Genomic DNA, 19,863 nt, shown 5'->3' on the forward strand with positions numbered 1-19,863 from the left:
AATTGCCCAAGCACCAACAGAGAAGCCTTACCGTCTAAAGGTGCCTGGAAATCTATTCCCTCAGTATAGTGATTACCCTGACTATCCTTACTTGCAAGGGTTTTATCCAAAATATCCAGTCCAGTCTCCTCCCAGAACTCCCACTGCACAGCCTATAACCACCACTCCTCAACCCTGGACTACAACTGCTGCTGCTAAATGCAGACCCTTTGCCAACCAGCCTCCTTATGTGCCTCCCCAGCATTATGTACCTCCCAGCTCTGTATTGTATGAAAAAGACCCCTTTGCACTTAAATTTGTGGACTTTTCAGACCCCCACTCTTTCCCATGAAACTGAGGTTTGAATTTCGATGCTTTGAATTAGACTGGAAATGTGCTGCATGTGGCTTTGTAAAACATTGCAGCCTCGTTTATTGCTGATACTGCAAAGTGATTCCTGCTCATGAACATGCAGGTTTTTCTTTTTGGCTTTAATTTTCTACAACTGCTCAATAAATTTGATGATCAAATGACTTTGTCCTGGGGCAGGAGGGGGTATATGGGTGGTGGTGGTGGTTGTCATTGTTGTGTGTGGGTTTTTATTTTTTATAAATCCAAGGTGACCGTTTCAACCCCTTGTTTAAATATAAAGCTGTGGTTCCTGCTGGTAGATAACATGCCACAGTGGGGAAATGGTTTGATGTGAGATTGGTACATCTAGTATGAAATTGATGCCAAAACATGTATCTAGTTCATGCTTTTTTTTTTTTTTTTAAATGCATGCTTTTTTTTTTTTTGTGAGATGCTTGTGCTCCTCCTTCAGTATGCTTGCGCGTGCACTCCCTCCTCCCCCCTCCTTTCATGTGTGTGTGATGCTGGTCTCAAGGGTGTAGCTCAGACACTGCAGTAGAAGGTAGGGCTTGGCTGCTGCACTATACAATGCGCTGAAAGATGGTGCACCAGGAGAAATGTGTTTACCAGGTAAGATGGGTCAATATGTTTTGTAGTGTCGATGTTGTGGCATCGTTGCGTCTTTTATGAGTGTGTGTGTGTGTAAATACATTGTCATATTTACGAAGTTGTCGCATGTGAGGTGGTTAAGATTTTTTTTTTCTGATATAAAGGAAGAAATTATGCGCTGAATGATTTCTGTTGAAATGCTTGTAGATTTAGTTTAATGATTAAAACGAAGGGGGGAAAAAGGTGCTGCTTGGATTGGAACTAATTCAACCCGTCCCACACAAGGTCTTTTTTTTTTTTTTTTTTTTTTTTTTTTTTTTTTTTGTGTAAGATGGTTGTATTTGCTGGAAGTGACAGCATCTCCCACTAATAAAAGCAATTGAATCTAGCTGTTGTTCAAATTGTACTGGAAACCTGGTTTACCGATTGCTAATATTACATCACAAACCGACTACTGATGTTTTTTATTTGCCTCTGTAATTTGTGAGCGTATTATGAATCAGCATCTCTTCTGCCCTGTGCATCTCTTCATCTAATGTTTATCTCAGTGGAACTGCAGCCTGGGAAAAATGTGTATCCACGGATAGAGGCAGGTAAAGTTAGCGACTTTTTCAGTAGTAGGCCTGATTCCAGTAGTAAGTGCAAGGATTTTTTTTTTTTTGCATATTAGTCATTCTGAGCCCCAGAAGGCAACTGTGTTGCTATGGCAATGAACTGAGTGTAATAAGATCTGGGAGAATGTTATTCTAGCCAGTATAGCATAATCAGAAATAGTCATAATGTTCTGTTAGATGTATTTACCCATTTGTTTAAAGTTATCTGGTTTTAATAATCTGGAAATGTTAGAACAAAACCATTTTAAAAATATTTTGAACTTTTTTCCAGAAATGTTTTAGTTGATGATTATTATTATTATTTTTTTTTTTTCTCCAATGTCCAGAGAACATTTTAAAAATGTTTTTATAGCTTAACTGTAATTTAATTTTAATTATAATAAAAAAATATATATATATATTTTATTATTATTAGCTTAAATTATCAAAAGCTATTTTGGTATGTGGACATGTTTGTCAAGTGCCTGAGGTCTTCCTTCACGTGTACTGCCTCGGGTCCCTCTTCTTTGTCTCTGTCATTTGTTGGAGGCAGTGATTTTGCCACAAGCACACAATCAGAATTTATATTTAATACATTCCAATTTATATCCTCAGTTTTTTCCCACAGCGATACATTCATGTCCTTGAAATCTAGAACATTATTTAAACGCTGTCACAAGCACTGAGTAGCCGTATAGCTGTATGAAAGTGGATGACATCTATTTTAAAATGCCACATCAAATATTCCCGGTTGCGAGGTTTTCTGTGGCCTACTACATGCTGAGCGTTCTCTTCATTTATTGAAGTCGACTGTGTTTTCGTCAGGCCCAGAGGAATGAGAGGGAGTCCATTAGGCAGAAGCTGGCCCTTGGCAGTTTCTATGACGACGGACCGGTTACCTTTACTGGCTGCAGCAAGAGCAGCAAGAATTGCCTGTCCTCACGGTCAGTGTGCACTTGTGTTCAGTGGGTTGATGGTGTTTCTTATGTAATGCTGATTGTTACTTGTGTTTTTACTGATCGACTAGTGTCACTGTATACGCTTCTGGTCAAAGGTTTAGAATAATTATGATTTTAAATTTATTCTCCCTTTCACCGAGGCTACATTTATTTATTTAAAAACACAGTAAAAGCTTGAACATTGGGAAATACTATTGCAATTTAGAATGATTGATTGTTTTCTACTTAGTAAAAAATATTAAACATTAAAATTCAGCTTTGCTAACACCGAAATAAATTAAAATGTAAAATATATTCATTCAAATAAAATAAACCAAGTTAAACATTTGTTGTAATATTTGTTTTTACAGTATTTTTGATTGAATTAAGGCAATTGTTTTCAGCAACGTTTACGGTCTTAATTATGCCAAACTGAAAATAAAAATCTAAATGTGAAATATTTTAAGGTTCTGCTGATAATTTTTTTTTTTTTTTTTTTTTTTGTCCCTTTTGCCACCAGGAATATCAAGGGCTCTTAATCACTGAAAATACCAAATATATATTTGTTTTCAGCATATACTTCATGCTAACTTGAGTAGTCTACCCCATTTCTCATATGACATCCAAAGTCGGCTTTGTTTCCAAACAAATGTTTGACAGAAAAAAAAAGAGAAAATCTTACTTTGTGACTATTTTAGTCTGCGGTGTTTATTGTTTAATGTTTGAAGCACTTTGGGAAGGATAAAAGAGTCTTTCAACTTGACACATTTTCTTAAGAATAACACTGTGAGGAAATTTAGACAGTGCTGATGTAGAGAGGCAAAGATGTTGTAGAGAGTAAAAATATAAGCAGTTAATCTGCAAAATGTTTCTACAAGAATTTCCTCAAGAGATAAATATTTTTTTTTTTTAATGCTAAAAAGTCAGAAGATGGGGTAAAGATGGAAACCTCTTAACATTTATCACTTATATTATGACATTTTATTGAATCGCAAAGCCATGTTTGTTGGTGTAGTTGATGCTTTTCTGTGTCTTTTCTCGTATTGCAACTACATTTTAACGAGGTTTCTAGGAAAGTCCAATGTGTATAAAAATTTTGGTGCATACAGTATTTTCCCACGCTATACCCCAAAGTATACATTTCACAGAATAATTTTCCACAGCATGCACCCTTATCTGTAGAGATACCACAGAACCAGGTTCATCCCAGTTTACAGAAGTGAACTCTGACATTGAAGACATTTCTGTGTAAAGGCTGTGTTTTCGTAGAATACTATTAACCACAAAATTCTACTGCAGCTGAAGAGAAAAGTCTAATACACAGCTTTCTGTGAGAAGTGCATCACTGTGGTTTGGAAACACTGAAAATAGAACTTTCACTCTTTCTCTATTCTCAAGTGTTTATTTTAGAGTAAAACTTCCTGCTATATGACTGAAAGTAGACTATATGGCTGCTAAAGTAATTTCCTTTCTTTAAAAAGTATAAAGTAAAATAAAAAGGTCAACAACAAATTATATTACATTAAACTGATATCCTTCAAAATCTTTTTCCACTGCACTTTCACTATAGGCTTCAGAATGGGGTGAATCTACAGATGTGCTTTGTGAATGACAGCAGCAGTGACCGAGACAGTGATGCAGAGGACAGCAGGACAGAGACCAGCTTGGACACCCCATTGTCACCTATGGTATAAAGCCTTCTGATAATGCATGAAAAAGCTCTTCTGCTGTTTGGAACTGTGATAAAAAAACGGTTTAAGTCTTTGTTTGTGTCTCACTACAGAGCAAACAGAGTTCCTCTCTGTCTGACCGGGATACGGGAGAAGAAGACCTGGACTCTGAGGATTCAGAGTTCTGGCGGTTACAGCGGCGGTTGCAGGAAGAGGCCCGTGTAGCTCTGGCCTTGGCCCGTCCCATGGCCCGCATGCAGGTGGAGGTGGAGAGACAGATCCAGCTACACCGCAGGTCCCCCGTGGCAGACCTGGTCAGTCACACAAGTGTCCAAGAATAGTGCTGCGTTGGGTTATCCTCGCTGTAGTTTTCTCCTCAGAGCGCTTGCTAATAAGAAAAAACACGGTGCATTCAACTATACTTAGCGTTGTTCTTGTGTTATAGTTACCACATCTGCCCCACATCAGTGAGAGTCTAATGAAGAGGAATCTGAGGCCTGTGGACCTGAGAGATATGAGTCTTGGTCAGTTACAGGTCATCACCAATGATTTGCACTCTCAGATACAAGGTAAAAACAGAAATATTCAGAATAACCACCTAGTTTTTAATATCTTAATTTTCTAATAGAATTTTTTTATGCCTGTTTTTAATGTCTAAATGAATAAAAAAAACAAACAAATTGAATATACTTTGTGTGTGTATAATTACTGCTGGATCATTAATCACACCTAAAATACTGTGTGTACTGTTTATATTTAAGTATATATAAATACACAAACATGCGTTTTAATAATTATTACATGCATCTACATTCTTAGAATTGATCATATTACATTGATCAGTTTATCTACACACAGAAAGTATGTTAAAGTAAATATTATTATAATTAAATATTATAACATTCAATAGGCTAGTATTATTATTTTACATTTACATTGTAAATTTCTTGAAAAAAAATGTTTCTTGGACTGATTTCATGTGACACTGAAATGAATGCTAAATCGCCATTTTAGGAACTTTTTCAAATATATTTATATGGAAACAGATATACTTTACATTTGTCATAATATTTCACATGATATTAACTGTATTAGGTGCAAAAAATAAAATTCTTTCATAATAAATCTTACTGACCCTAAACTTCTGAACATTTTTTTCCCCTCACACATAGTCTACTGTAGTTATATGATGCAGCACCTAAAGAAAGGAAAGTAATTCTTTGTAGCAATTCTAAAGAGGCTGATTTGACTTGTGAATTGGGTTGCAGGTCTGAATGAGGAGCTGGTTCAGCTGTTGCTCATGAGAGATGAGCTACACATGGAACAGGATGCCATGCTGGTAGATGTGGAGGATCTAACCAGGTTAGGCCGTGACCCATTTAAAACGCATCTTAAATTAGAGCTTACATGCACATCTAAAAAAAGGTCTTTTCTTTCATGTTTTTGAACAGGCATGCACATAGCCAGCAGAGGCACATGACAGAGAAATCTGTGAGCAAGGGTAAAGCAGCTTGCCACGGTCGCTGTGATTCTCCATTTTGAGGCAAGCGGCGCAGGTTCCGACCTCTTGTGTTTCACTATATGACGAAGCAGTGTACTCACTATAGATCCTTTTTATTTATTTTTTTCAACTAGATGTGTGTGTTTTGCCTACGTTTCAAGCTTCGTGTGGATGTATGTTAATTATACATGCTGTAAGTGTTCGTGCATGCCCACACCTTAGCTGAGGGTTACACACTCACTTTGTCTATCCTTCATAATGTAGAAATACAGCAAGAATCGATCACTGACGGGCTGGATCTTTTCCCTGTACAAAATATCTGCTGGTTTCACGATACTGAATGAGAATGGACACAAACAGCTCTACAGCGGGAGGCTAGTTCACCCACAAATCATAATTTATTCACCTTCATGTCAATCTTTAAGAAGATTCGCAAAGGATGTTTCGGAGCTGTTTTTGCCCATACAGTGAAAGTCAATGGGATCCAAAGCAGCATTAGACCCCGGCGACTTTCATGTTAGAAATATTTCATTTTCCACAGAGAAAGGAAAGTTATTCAGGCATTCGTTTTTAGGTGAACTATCCATCAGCTGGTAAACTGCTTCTCTGTGCAGATCATTCACTTATTAACCTTCTGAAGTTTACTCTACTCTAAAGTTTTACTCTGACGCGGTGTTTGCACTGGCTGATGTGCTGTGTATGGAGCTCTCCTACCTAAAATATAATCAAAATGTTATTTGTTTGAAGCTGCCTGGTGTGGTGGTAATGAATTCTTGTGTTCACAATGAACTATTAACGTCAGTCTTTTAAGAATGTCTATTTTACTTACTTTTTCATCCAAATGTGGCATTTCCTGTTTCACGGATGTAAGTGACACAACATGGTTGAAATGCTGTATATCTTTGTGCACAGAACTGTAAAATGAAATTATGAACAAATAAAGGACTTAATATGGGCCATGAAATGGAATTAGAATTGTGTTTTTCTTTAAATGTTAGTTCAGCCAAAAAAATGAAAATGAATCCATGATTTACACAAACTCAAGTCATCCTAAGTGTATATGACTTTCTTTTATCAGACGAACACAACCAGAGTTGCACTGGCTCTAAAAAAGGCAGTTAATGGCTAATATTCAGTACTCCAATAGAAGTCCAATAAAGTTCATCCATCAAATTAAGCATTCCACACAGCTGGGGGTTAATAAAGGCCCTTCAATCATTTCAATCAATCATTTTTATTTATATAGCGCTTTTAACAACACAGGTTGCATCAAAGCACTGTACAGTATAATGACAGGGATATATAGTGACGAGAGTGACCAATTTCTTATTAAATGCAGAGACGGTCTCTGTAGTCAATTCAACGATAGTCACTAGAAGTTAAGTGTCCCCAACCAAGCAAGCCAGAGGCGACAGCGGCAAGGAAACAAAACCCCATGCATATAGAATGGAGAAAAAAAAACCTTGGGAGAAACCAGACTCAGTTGGGGTCAGTTCTCCTCTGACCGGACGCCCAGCACTTAACCTCCAGTTCAATTTTAAACGCAGCTGTGTCAGATAGTGTAAATGATTTAGTGTGTGCGTGTGCGTGTGTGTGTGTGCATCAGGATCTGGTGATCTGTCGACGGGCGCATCTAGGTTTTCTGGTCTCTGATGAACATAATCTCTGGGTGCTGATCCACCATCTAGTCTGGATACAAACTGTGAAAACAGATTGAGAAAGAAACAGGACTAATATTAGCGTAGATGCCATTCTTTTTACGATGTCACAAGTACATCGTATTTTAGGAGTAGTGTTCCCGGTTCCAGCAAATCTAAGTAATGCAGCCTAAAAATCCTTTAACGGATTTGAATAATAAAAGGTGTGTTGGTGTGTTATGTGTAGGCTAAGTTAAAAAGATGCGTCTTTAATCTAGATTTAAACTGGCAGAGTGTGTCTGCTTCCCGAACAGAGTTAGGGAGATTGTTCCAGAGTTTAGGTGCTAGATAGGAAAATGATCTGCCGCCCGCAGTTGATTTTGATATTCTAGGTATTATCAAATGGCCAGAGTTTTGAGAACGCAGCGGACGTGCAGGACTATAATGTGATAAGAGCTCGCTCAAGTATTGAGGAGCTAAACCATTCAGGGCTTTATAGGTAATTAATAGGATTTTAAAATCTATTCGATGTTTGATAGGGAGCCAGTGCAGTGTTGACAGAACTGGGCTAATGTGATCATACTTCCTAGTTCTAGTAAGGACTCTGGCTGCTGCGTTTTGGACTAGCTGAAGTTTGTTTATTATTAAGCGTGCAGAACAACCACCCAATAAAGCATTGCAATAATCTAACCTTGAGGTCATAAACGCATGAATTAATATTTCTGCATTAGAGGTTGAAAGCATAGGTCGTAATTTAGATATATTTTTAAGATGGAAAAACGCAGTTTTACAGATGCTAGAAACATGATTTTCAAGGGAAAGATTGCGGTCAAACAGCACACCTAGGTTCCTAACTGATGATGAAGAATTAACAGAGCAGCCATCAAGTGATAGGCTGTGTTCTAGATTATTATATGTGGGTTTTTAGGTCCAATTATTAGCACCTCTGTTTTTCAGAATTTAACATTAAGAAGTTACTCATCATCCAGCTTTTTATATCGACTATGCATTCTGTTAGATTCTCAATTTGGTGTGTATCACCAGGCTGCGCTGAAATATAGAGCTGAGTATCATCAGCATAGCAGTGAAAGCTAACACCATGACTCCTGATAATATCTCCCAGAGGTAACATGTAAAGGTTGAAAAGTAACGGTCCTAGCACTGAGCCTTGAGGAACTCCATATTTCACTTTTGATCGATATGATACCTCCTCATTTAATGCCACAAACTGATAGCGGTCAGATAGATATGATGTAAACCATGCTAAGGCGCTTCCTCTAATGCCAACATAGTTTTCTAGTCTATCCAAGAGAATGTTGTGATCGATAGTATCGAATGCTGCGCTAAGATCTAATAGCACTAATGCATATTTGGAAGCATCTGATGCATATTTGTAAAATAACAACAAAAATCATATTTAAAATTACATGAACCTTAATCTCTAGCTTCCACTAATTCTGGCAAAAACATAGAAGCGCATTAAGAAACAAAAACAAAACACGGGTCATGAATTGGAAATGCAAGATGAGGATTTATAAATGCATTTTTGTATAAAAATATCTCGATTCGCATCAGAACGCCTTTATTAACCATTTTTATTATGGATGAATGCACTTTATTGGACTTCAAAATCTCAGCACCCATTCACGGCTATTATAAAGCTTGGAAAAGTCAACTTGTTTGTGACTGATTGCATGCATCTAATAGAAGAAACCTTGAGGATGAGTAAATCATGGGGTAATTGTCATCTTTACTGTAAACTATCCCTTTAAGTCCCAACTGTTTAGCAGAGTCACAAGGGATGAGGCGCTCGACACCGAGTGTCATTGTGGTTTGTATTAGGTCAGTCCCAAAAATGAAACCTGCCAATATTAAAAATAACTGTGTAAAAAAAAAAAAGTACCTCTCTGTCTTTATTGAGTTAACTTGTCTAATTTTTGTACCAAAGATCTCCACAGAAGTGGAATAAAGCAGTGACTCTAGCACTTTGTCATGAAGTGTCAGCATATGGCATCCGAACTGGGATTCAAGTAGTTGTATCTACTTCTCTTTTGTGGCCAGGTTTCTCAAAACACAGATAACCACTATACACTCCCGTTCTCTCCCCTTGAGCCTATTGCCACAGCATTACATCATTTTTAGGAGATATGATGTGTCTGCTCCATCAAATGATCACAAATAATAGGGAAAATAAAAGAGTTAAGTTGTTTTTAGTGGATATTCCACTCTTGTTCAACACTGTGGCCTGCAAACCAATAACACGTGAGTGTATATGAAATGTAAGAAAATAAAAGAAATACACTTAAAATACATAAAATCAATGTAACAAACGTTGAATGTAAGGGCCTGTCTAAACTAAATGTACAATACGCAGTGTAAAGTTTGTTTATGAGATATTTTCAGGAACACCAATATGTGCAAAAAAACAACAAAGCGTTTTTGTCGCCAGTGTCCAGTTAACACAATTTTTTTCAAAATGACAATGTTTAAATACATAACACTGGGAAAGCTTGTTGTTTCATGCATAAATAATCATTGGTCACATTTCCAAAATGAGGAAATGTGATAATTTCACTTAAAAATGTAACATTCTAATAGTCAGATTAAAGAAACATTCCAGTTTGATGCAAGTTAAATGCAATAAAAAGGGACAAAATGTTCATATAGTAGTATGACTTGTTCCTTGTTTTCTGAAGAAGAAGAAGAAGAAGAAGAAGAAGAAGAAGAAACAAAAATCTGGGGCAAAGTCTTGGATGATGTAAGGAAAGCTATTCTGTTAAACGGTGTTTACTTGATTACAGTCACTTTTAAATATTGAGAACACTTACAGAATTGCCCCATTCGCTTTGATTTTAAGTTTTTATTTCTGAATGAATTGATTTTTGTAATCAGCATATAGCCTAAACAGAATATTTTGGAATATTTTCGACGTTTTACATCTTATGCTAGGCTGTGATAACATTCCACGAAATACCTACATCTCTTAAACGCCCAGTTTTTTTTTTTAAACCTTCTTTTGCGTGTTTCTGCAAAATGTTCAGTGACTTAACGAGACCACAGCTAGTAAAAAGAGGCATGGAAATGATGGTGAAAGGGGTTTTACTAAATAGAATGGTTGTAGATTCTTATCCTGAACACACACACACACACGCACGCACACACACACACACACACACACACAGAGTAGCCTACTTGTGAAGTGCATCGAAACGTGCGTTAATTCCCACTTAGCAACGGCGTGTCCTAAACTCCAGAGCTCAACATCTGTAATACCACGGAAATTACGAAAGACATATGGGTAGCCGGTTATTTTCATTTGAAAAGGAAACTCCCTTATCTCCAAATGACAGGCTATATAAAGTACCCGTCCTTATCTCCAGCATTAGAATATGCAAAAGTCGAACGCAACAATGCTCCCCGGGGTCTATACTTGTAAGTATTTTTTTTTTTATTTCCGATTTTAATACGATTTCGGTGCTCTGCCCTATTCATTTTTCTATTTCTAATGAATGATATGTAAACCTAACGTGCTGCAAAATGCGACATTCTGTTAACAGATTTCGGAGCGAGCGCTCTGTGCTTTGCTTTGTTGTGGCAAAGCAGCGTCGCCGTTCCGCTCGGAGCGAGTCAATCACAGCTGCTCCTCACCGGAACTTGCAACGCTCTCGCGCGTTCTCTGCTCCGGGACGTGTCAGCGGTGCTCGAGACGGTGGGTGTCCTTCAGCAAACCAACGCGCACATCTAACACCTGGGTGTTTCTCACACGTCCTGTAAATTAAAGTACATATAAATATGGTTGTTAATTAACAACCGCACAGGAACAAATTGCTAATGCGCTAGTAACATTATAGTGACTACTATTACCTAACAAAAAACTAGCACTCAATTGAAACTGGTAGTTCACAATTAGTTAATCATAAATTACTATTTGTATCCTGGAGAACTAAGAGCTGGATAGCAATTTGGATAGTAGTGTTACTTCATCCGTCTGAAAAAACTACTAGTTATTCTGTATTCTAAAGTAAAGATCATGGTAACCTGGTAATGATTTAAATCTAGTAAATTAGTAAATTACTAACCAGCACCTTACAAAAAGCGCAGAAGTTTACAATGACTTTAGTAATTACTCGAGAGTTATCATCTTCACTTTAGAATACACTTTAGAATAAAAAATAGTCATTCTTTTAGAAGGATGTAGTAACACCCGAATAAATAATATTCAATATTTTACAAAACCTGCAAAAGCTTATAAAGATTTCAGTACTTACTAGTGGGTTATTATAATCTTCACTACTGATTCAAATAATTAGTAACTCCCTATGAACTATTTTGTAATACGTTTTGTGGGTTACCATGACCTTCACTTCAGAATTAATTTTATACATTATGTATATTCACATTATTAATTAAGCAGAGTTTCTTGCTAGTTAGTAGTAGTTACTAAAGTGCTAATATTGCGTTACTCATGCGCTCTTGTGTAGTTGTTCATTAATGATGGAACCGTATTCTAATGTGTTACCAGATTTAGTACTTTATTATAGTTGTTGTCACGCTGATATGTGTTTAATTGTTCCTTTTTTCAATAAATTTAATTTTAACTAATAATTTGATGTTACAAAAACGTGGGGAAGCCGTTACGGTTGATTGGGCGTACTTGTACTGACTCTGATTTTTACACCATGTTACTGATTGGCCGATGTCATAGTGAGGGCAGGTTTAGGGGCAGGGTTAGGTCAGGGGGATCATTTTGATTGCATGATTGAAAAAAACAGCCAGCAGTTTGAAAACGGAGACCTCAATCTCAACTAATTTGAGACAGAATTTACTCAAGAAGTCAGTGGCCATACTGAGATGACTTGGTTTCAATATCCTACAGTGGAAGGAAAGCGGAGACGCATCGTGGTCTGATGTCTAATAGTCTATTTTTTTCCACTTGCAGGAACACTTGTTCAGTGGGTTTGACTGCACACAGCAGAATCCAGAGGTGCACATCAGGACTCAAATGGTGTCTGCTTGCACACCACAAGTAAGAGAAGAGAGTCACATTAAACATGATATGATGCTATCCTAGGGGAGTTTAAGCATACTTTGGCTTTATTATTCTCATTGTATTGCAACCACCATAAATTTCCCTAGCTCTTAGACCTAGATTTTAGGTTAAACCGATGTATGACATAATATTTTAAGTGGGTGTTTAAGTAGGTGTAATATTATTCCTTTTTTAATTTTTTTTAAAGATTTTTTTTTTTGCCTTTATTAGTTCAAATGGTTCTGAGATGTGACAAATAATTCTCAAAATTAAATATTGAATATGAAATAGTCGTAAGAAATTTCTATTATTGTTGTCATTGCTACTACTACTAAAACAATAGCAAAAAAACATTAACAATAACATAAATTGTTGTTGCTGCTGCGTTAATAGCTCAGCTGGTTGGAATGATGCTAGAAGCATTTGTGGAAAAAAAGGGTTGAATAAAATTATAACGCTTAACTAGTTGTCAGTGGAGGCCAGGGAAAACAGAGATTTCCTTTATTACTAAAGATCAGAAGGTTTGCTGATGAAAGCAAAAAAAACAACGTTGCCTATACTTCTCCTTTCTTCGTTATATAGTATATTTTTGATTTCTGAATTTCGACATAATTAAAGTGTCACATATTGTGTTTTCCACCCAGCAGAACTCCAACTGCGCTCACAGCGCTGTACTAAATATCGATGAGGTAATCCATTTTCCCAGTTTGTTGGCAGTTTATTCTCCTCCTGATTATGTCTTACTCTGACATACAGTGGCGTATGTCTTTGCAGAATGAATGTCTACAGAGAATACTAGAAGATCTCCACTACTATCGGGAGACATTCAGAGCCTACTCCAGTCCAGAGCTCGACAAATCTGTGGTCAGGAGCATTGATGAACTCATGCAGGTAAAACAAGCCAATCAAGCAGACACAAACAGCTCTCTATAATTGCTGTTGACCGCAAGGCTCTTTCTCACTCTCTTTTTTTTTTTATGTTGTAACAGAACTGCTTCTCTGTTTCCGCGACGGACAACTCTCCGGCGAAGGTAAAACGGGTTATCTTTACCGATGATAGGCATGGAACCTTCTGAGCGCGTTTTTTTCATACTTTGTGTTGAAGTCAATCAATCAATCAATCAATCATTTTTATTTATATAGCGCTTTTAACAACACAGGTTGCATCAAAGCACTGAACAGTATAATGTGGAAGAGCACAATGACAGGGATGTATAATGACGAGTATGAAGTATGATTATGTGTTTTTTTCAGGAGTCCATGGATCATCAGAAATCTTTTCAAGAACGACTGCAGCTGTGCAAAGTCCTAAAGGGTTTCAACCTTCGCACAATAACAATAAATCGTGTTTTCAACTACATGATGTCAAAGTAGCAAACGAGCCGTTGTTACAGGCCAAGCACCTTTTTGTTTACTGTTAGAAAAAAAGCAATGATTATTTATTAGTAAGCTATTTATTTTATTTAAACGTTATTTATTGATGCAGTGTTATGCTATTTATTTTTTGATTTATTAAAGGCGACTTCAGCAAAACGTCGTTGTACTAGTCATGCTTTGTTTTATGCATACACAATACAATATCAGTTTCATGCATCGAGTTTTTAGCTAAATAATCAAGATGACTTATAAGGAAAGTGATCATTCAGGTTATCCTTGCTTTCTATTTCATGTAAAATATTACCAAGGCATTACATTACAGTCTTGTAGTTGATCGCCAGGTGTACTGTCACTCCCAGCATGCTAACATCCTCTCTTCCCTGTATGCAGTTTCATCATCAGTGCGAACAAATATTGAGAAATGTACTTTTTCTTTTGGTTTCATGAGAGCCTTAACGACCACAAAACAATCGCTGTCGTCACGTAAGAGGAAGTATTCAGCCACTGGATTGCTATGCTGTAATTCCAAGAAACATTTTCAGTAATATAACAACATTTCAAAATATTCATCCTAGCCATGAGAGAAAGAGGGAGAGGGAGACAAAAAAAAAACCTGTTTGTTTTAATCAACCTTATTTCTTAATTGAACAAAAAAAGTGTATACAGCGTTACGGTTTGAAACTTTAAAACAGCAGCATTTTGCAAAATAAAAATATGTGTACCGAGTTTTAAATTATCGGAGGCACTTCTGGTTTGGGGAAATTACACTAAAAAAACCAAAACAACCATTTCAAATAATAAGGTTACATTACAAATAATCTGCATCTGTCATTTTGACGAAATGAGATGTGCATTTTCTTTCATGATTCATATTCAGATGGCAGGAGAATAACGTGATGTTTGGGATTTTAATGAGTATGACAAGAAAATCCTCTCTTTTTCCAAATTGTTTTCCCTTTTTCTATTTAACTGTAACAACATGAAACAACAACAACATATACTGTGCACAAGGAATGCAGTTCTATGTAATTGTATCTGCTTTTCACTTTTTAAGCAGGAGTATTCACAGAAATGCTCCTGAAAAGGTAAATACAATATTTGCTTTATGCCAAAATGATGTAAATGACTTTGCTATAGTATCACTCTTTCTTTTAATGAATGAATTAATGAATAGATTTTTTTTTTTTATTTAAAAAAAATAACTTTGCTAGATTTGCAGTTTCAATAATTGTGGAAACGTATCACTTTAGACAGTGGAAAGAGGTCCGTAAAATGTGACTATTGGTCACTTATTACCTAATATATATCTCATTACAAATAAAATTAATTTCATTTAAAGATACTGCATAAGTGTTACCGCCCTAAGCATTTTTATTTTTTTTTTTACCCGATTTATCGAAGGTATAGATTGTTTCTTTCTTATCCAGAAATATTGAGATATACATCTCATATTTTCTGCCATTGTCAATTATACAAAAAAGGACATGGTGGGAAGTTTCCAGATTTATAAATGACAAAGTATCGCGCGATTTTCTTTTACTACGAGAAAATTTGAAATGAGATTTTTTGATGCTATGACAAGTTGTTTGAAAACGAGGCGTACATCATCAATCTACCGATTATACTTGTTAAGTTTCACATTCACTGTTGCAAATTTAGCAATAACAAATTGTTCTATTTTTTCTTTAAGGAAATTTAAAGAAATTACAAACAAATAAAACTATATTTAATTGATATTTAAGTCATTGCGTTATATTATTTTATTTTTATTTATTTGTTGTTTTTAAATTAAATTTATATTTTTGTGTGTGTGTGTACCCTTGACGCTTTTGTTTTTGTTACTCAAGCATTAAAAAAAAAAAAAAAAAAAAAAGGGAAAAAAGTGACGCATCTGACGTCATCAACCCGCTTCTGCGTTCCGGCGGGATTTAGGACCCCGCGGCGTCTGTCCGTCACATCCAGGCAGCTCAAGGCTAACGACCGTCGGAATGAAAATGCCGTCGTCTTTATTCAACATTGCCCTGGTTTCTTTTATACTGGTTTTTATTGCGTCACATTTCGGAGAGGTGTTAGGCGATGGCAAAGGACGAGGTAAAATGTTTGTAAATGTAGACATTTGATCAAATAATCCCTATCAACGCTAGCCGTGCTAGACCACCGGCTTCTGACCCGGAACGCGGATCTAAATGTAACTCTCGGTTGACCGAAATAAATCTCAGTACTGTCTCAGTAAGGCTGAATGTGCATTTCTATATTATATCTACCAATATTATAATCTATCCCCGTGTGAAAGACTGCGTTTTATTAAACGTTGAGCTCATTATAAACCAGCTGATGGGATATTTTGCAGCCGCAGTTAAAAATAGTGATCATAAATTATCAGATGTATTCAGATGTAAAAATGTAGCACTTTGACTGACGTGCTTTACTGCATTGTGCATTGGACGAAAGATCACTAAGAGATCTCTGATCACAGGTGCATTGTTACAGATCTCTTTGTTCTGTGGTTTGTAGTCGTGGCTTGTTCCAACAGGTACACTTGTTCCTAACCGGATGTATCATGTTAAATATCTGTAATGGACGTCTATGTGTGTATTCAAGGATTTGGGGAACACATTAACTGGCGGAGCCTTGAAGATGGGAAGATGGAGGCAGAAGCAAGGTACATGTGGTGTAATCTTGTCCTTCGATGTCCTTTTTTAATATCGTATTTTGTGTATTTCTATAAAAAGCAGGCCTATGCCAGACTTCCAGAAATCCAATCTGTTCAGGTACTTAACCCTATAAAGCGTGCTGCATCATATTTGGAAAACGCATTTTAAAGGGCTTTTCGGCATAATCAAAAATTTGTTGGGGAAAAAATGTATTGGTATTGATCTTGTTATCTTGAAACTTTTGCTTTTGGATGAATTGTTTTAAACGTGATTTAACAAATGAAATTCTGATCTTGTTCCAGTGGACTCCCTATGATGGTCATTATTCACAAGACTTGGTGTGGAGCCTGTAAAGGTATGATGCTGCTTGAGCCTTTGGACAGTGTATATTACATTTATATTATATTTAATGAATATATATATATATATATATATATATATATATATATATATATATATATATATATATATATATATATGTATTTTATTATTTTTTATTTTTATTAAAAAAACCTTTTGAACAGTTGTTTTGTGATGTTTGCTTATTCTGTTACCTCATAGTGTACAAATAATTTGTTTTAAAAATTAATTTTAGCTTTAAAGCCCAAGTTTGCTGAATCAAAGGACATCTCTGAGCTGGCTCACAACTTTATCATGGTTAACCTGGAGGTAAGGAGCTCCTCTTCTCATTATTTACTTTATGCTTTTCACAAAATGCATTGATTATTTAATTCTGTCAGAGAGGGATCAATGGTGCAATGGTTCAATGGTTGCATACCTTTTCTTTGTAATATTTTTGTATATATTTTATCTATTTTTTTTGGTGAAACCACATACGCATATTGTCAAGCAAGTGTGTTATTATATTGCACGCACTCATTACCCATGTGGCTACAGGATGAAGAGGAGCCAAAAGATGAGACCTTCAGCCCAGATGGAGGTTACATTCCAAGAATACTTTTCCTTGGTAGGTCGTATACATAAGCAAATGCACTGATTTAGAACTTCAACGATTGTTTAAAGGTACACTCTACCTTCAGATATTAGTGGCCTAATAAAAGGCCTTTTTTTGGAGGTAAGAGTCACATTTTGGGCGTGAAAATGTTTTTACTACATAACTCCTTTTATCCAGGTGACCATCCTGTTACGGGACAATAGCAAAAAACGCATTACGGTTAAATACTGTAACACCGTCAGTTGCTACATCCACACCTCAAGGTGTCAGTAGAGGATCAAGATCGACATTGATGGAAAAATATTTTTTTCTTCCTTGGTAGATCCCACTGGTAAAGTCCACTCTGAGATCACGAATAAGAATGGGAACCCCAACTACAAGTACTTCTACAGCAATGCAGATCAAGGTAAGAAACACCCCCCAAAAATAAACTTTAAAAAGTCCCGCCTACACTTACATTTATTTTAGCAGCACTGTTTTTGGAAATATTTTACCCTTTATTTTTCCCATAGGAAATTTAAACATGCCAAGATGCACATAAATTGTAAAAATGTGCATAAAAAAACTATTGCGCACAATTGAGTAGAATCCAAAATCTTTGGATAGGAAAAAAAAAAAGCTAATGACATGATCAGGTTCAAAATGTGGGCGAAATACAGAACTATTCTTTTAAACTTGACCTACAGCAATACAATGTATTTTAAACAAAATATAGTTTATTGCAAAATGCATGTTTACATTTAGTGATTCAGCAAATGGTTTTATCCAAAGCCACTTGAGACTCGATTTAACATTTTGCCCAATATTTTAGTCATCGTGCACGATATAGTGCGTTATTTACATGGTTATAAATACTAATGAATTGATTCAAACTGTGTCTGAAATGAATGGATTTTGCTTGCTTGCTTCAAATGGCAAACTTTCCAGTGCAAATGCAAAACAAAACCGAATGGAGTCCATTAAAGATGAATTTGAAAAACAAATGAGATTTTGGGTGCGACGTGAACAAAACGAGCGAGATGTTCCTCGACCACATTTGTCTTTTGCGTGCAGTTGTTACCAGCATGAAGGAAGCTCAAGACAAGCTGACCGGAGATGCCTTCAGGACGGCTCACATCGGGGATGAACTCTAAGCCAGAACACTGCTTCACCTTGCTGGTCACATTAGATCCATCCATATATTCATCTCCAACCTCAGTTCCTAGTGTCATTTCATTTAATCTGCTATAGCACAAGACAAGCTTCAAAGATGAAGGATTTTTAATGCATTTTTAATTTACATTTCAAAGTATCGCAGCATGCGGTAGATTGGCTTATTACTTTGAGAACCAAAGCATACTTACTGTTCGTGTCACACAAAGGGTGCTAAAAAGGTTTTTTTCCGTCTTACATTTCAGAAATTCAAAACTAATTGATCATTTAATTTTGAAAACAATCGCCCATCTTGACTGCATTCTTAAGGCACTCCGTGTTTTTTTTTTTTAAGAAACATGCCAGTAAGGCAATTCTCATGTGCTTCCAAGCCATATCTTACAAGCTGTGGTAAAACTGATCCAGTTACCCAGTCGCTTTTATGAAGAGCTTTATAGTCCCCAAACCGTTCCCACCTAAAAACTACGTATGTTTTCATGACTGTACCAGTTTTATGTTAAAAGTTAGAAATGTTGACAGTATCTCTTAAACTTGCCAAGTTTTAGTTCTCGATATATGGAGTTACCTTTCATTTTTACTGTTGACAATACCTGTGAATTAATGCCTGTAATGTGGACACTTTTTTTTTTTCTCTCTCTGTTGGGATTGAAAGGAAATTGTTCGTCTTCGCCATACTGTATTTTTTACCAATATGTAAAATGAGGCTACAAATAAAGTTGATTATAAAATATTGGAATATAGCTGTTTTAATGTTAACTCGCAGGGTAGAGTGACTAATACTCGCCTCCATTATGTGTAATGAAAAGTTCACATTTTGGTTTCAGGTGTTCCCGAAAAACACACAAGGTAAAAAAAAAAAGTTTTATAGGCTTTTATTTTTACTTTACTTGCTCAACTCCCAAACTATTCATCACGGTGAACTTTTTAAATATAAAACTATGCAGGATGTTTTCATTCACTTAGCGCTGTCACACACAGCATGAAAGGGCGTTTTCAAATCTACATTTTAGTATTACCTTTCCAAAAGGTACTTTATGGAACTGCCAAAATTAGTCTAATTAGTGCAAAACAAATAAATTATTTGATGCATGGTGTTAAAACTGCATCTGTTAAGCACAATAGAATTTTATTAAATTCTGTAATCTGTAAATATAAAAGATCCCTAAACCTACTGTTTAGGACTTGGCTCAATTTTTTTTTTAAATAATGCTTTTATTCATCAAGGATGTATCAAGTTTACCGAAAGTGATGGTAAAATAAACGCCGTTCATCTGAATCTATTTATTAGTACATGCAGCCTTGGTGAGATTTAAAAAACTCAATCTCAAAACTATCTTTGTTTAATTGGTATGAATTAAAGGATAGCTTATATATTTTTCTATACTCGTATCCTATTTCCGCATTATGAAGCTGTTTTG

At 36.0% G+C, this 19,863-nt stretch overlaps 3 protein-coding genes across 4 annotated transcripts; all 3 read left to right on the plus strand.

Moving 5' to 3' along the window:
* The first annotated feature begins 807 nt into the window (after positions 1-807).
* zgc:153615 (uncharacterized protein LOC777747 homolog) lies at positions 808-6,605 on the plus strand. Its single transcript, XM_043254654.1, has 7 exons — positions 808-960; positions 2,358-2,476; positions 4,041-4,158; positions 4,254-4,454; positions 4,586-4,709; positions 5,409-5,502; positions 5,592-6,605. The coding sequence occupies exons 1-7, from the start codon at positions 931-933 to the stop codon at positions 5,680-5,682; spliced, it is 777 nt and encodes a 258-aa protein (XP_043110589.1). The 5' UTR covers positions 808-930; the 3' UTR covers positions 5,683-6,605.
* Positions 6,606-10,580: 3,975 nt separating this feature from the next.
* On the plus strand, positions 10,581-13,824 carry zmp:0000001127. 2 transcript variants are annotated; one of them, XM_043222082.1, is made up of 7 exons: positions 10,581-10,710; positions 10,836-10,987; positions 12,218-12,304; positions 12,952-12,996; positions 13,082-13,198; positions 13,297-13,338; positions 13,562-13,824. In XM_043222082.1, exons 1-7 carry the CDS (start codon positions 10,668-10,670, stop codon positions 13,679-13,681), a joined length of 606 nt encoding a protein of 201 aa, XP_043078017.1. In that variant the 5' UTR covers positions 10,581-10,667; the 3' UTR covers positions 13,682-13,824. The 2 variants fall into 2 exon arrangements, with proteins under 2 accessions (XP_043078017.1, XP_043078024.1); XM_043222089.1 differs by having other exon boundaries at positions 12,955-12,996.
* A 1,790-nt stretch (positions 13,825-15,614) lies between these two features.
* On the plus strand, positions 15,615-19,175 carry txndc12 (thioredoxin domain containing 12 (endoplasmic reticulum)). Its single transcript, XM_043254375.1, has 7 exons — positions 15,615-15,775; positions 16,286-16,346; positions 16,641-16,693; positions 16,934-17,007; positions 17,236-17,305; positions 17,616-17,699; positions 18,347-19,175. The coding sequence occupies exons 1-7, from the start codon at positions 15,673-15,675 to the stop codon at positions 18,424-18,426; spliced, it is 525 nt and encodes a 174-aa protein (XP_043110310.1). The 5' UTR covers positions 15,615-15,672; the 3' UTR covers positions 18,427-19,175.
* Positions 19,176-19,863: the final 688 nt, after the last annotated feature.

This window comes from Puntigrus tetrazona, chromosome 2, assembly GCF_018831695.1.
Source record: "Puntigrus tetrazona isolate hp1 chromosome 2, ASM1883169v1, whole genome shotgun sequence".
Taxonomy (NCBI): domain Eukaryota; kingdom Metazoa; phylum Chordata; class Actinopteri; order Cypriniformes; family Cyprinidae; genus Puntigrus; species Puntigrus tetrazona.

Bases quoted from the DNA above. Each gene is read 5' to 3' on its own strand.
- zgc:153615 (XM_043254654.1), top strand. From the start codon at position 931: ATGGTGCACCAGGAGAAATGTGTTTACCAG. The intron at 4,159-4,253 runs GTATAAAGCCTT...GTCTCACTACAG, and splicing joins ACACCCCATTGTCACCTATG to AGCAAACAGAGTTCCTCTCT. The intron at 4,455-4,585 runs GTCAGTCACACA...CTTGTGTTATAG, and splicing joins GGTCCCCCGTGGCAGACCTG to TTACCACATCTGCCCCACAT.
- zmp:0000001127 (XM_043222082.1), top strand. From the start codon at position 10,668: ATGCAAAAGTCGAACGCAACAATGCTCCCCGGGGTCTATACTT. The intron at 12,997-13,081 runs GTAATCCATTTT...ATGTCTTTGCAG, and splicing joins CTGTACTAAATATCGATGAG to AATGAATGTCTACAGAGAAT. The intron at 13,199-13,296 runs GTAAAACAAGCC...ATGTTGTAACAG, and splicing joins GCATTGATGAACTCATGCAG to AACTGCTTCTCTGTTTCCGC.
- txndc12 (XM_043254375.1), top strand. From the start codon at position 15,673: ATGAAAATGCCGTCGTCTTTATTCAACATTGCCCTGGTTTCTTTTATA. The intron at 16,694-16,933 runs GTATGATGCTGC...AATTAATTTTAG, and splicing joins TTGGTGTGGAGCCTGTAAAG to CTTTAAAGCCCAAGTTTGCT. The intron at 17,008-17,235 runs GTAAGGAGCTCC...ATGTGGCTACAG, and splicing joins TTATCATGGTTAACCTGGAG to GATGAAGAGGAGCCAAAAGA.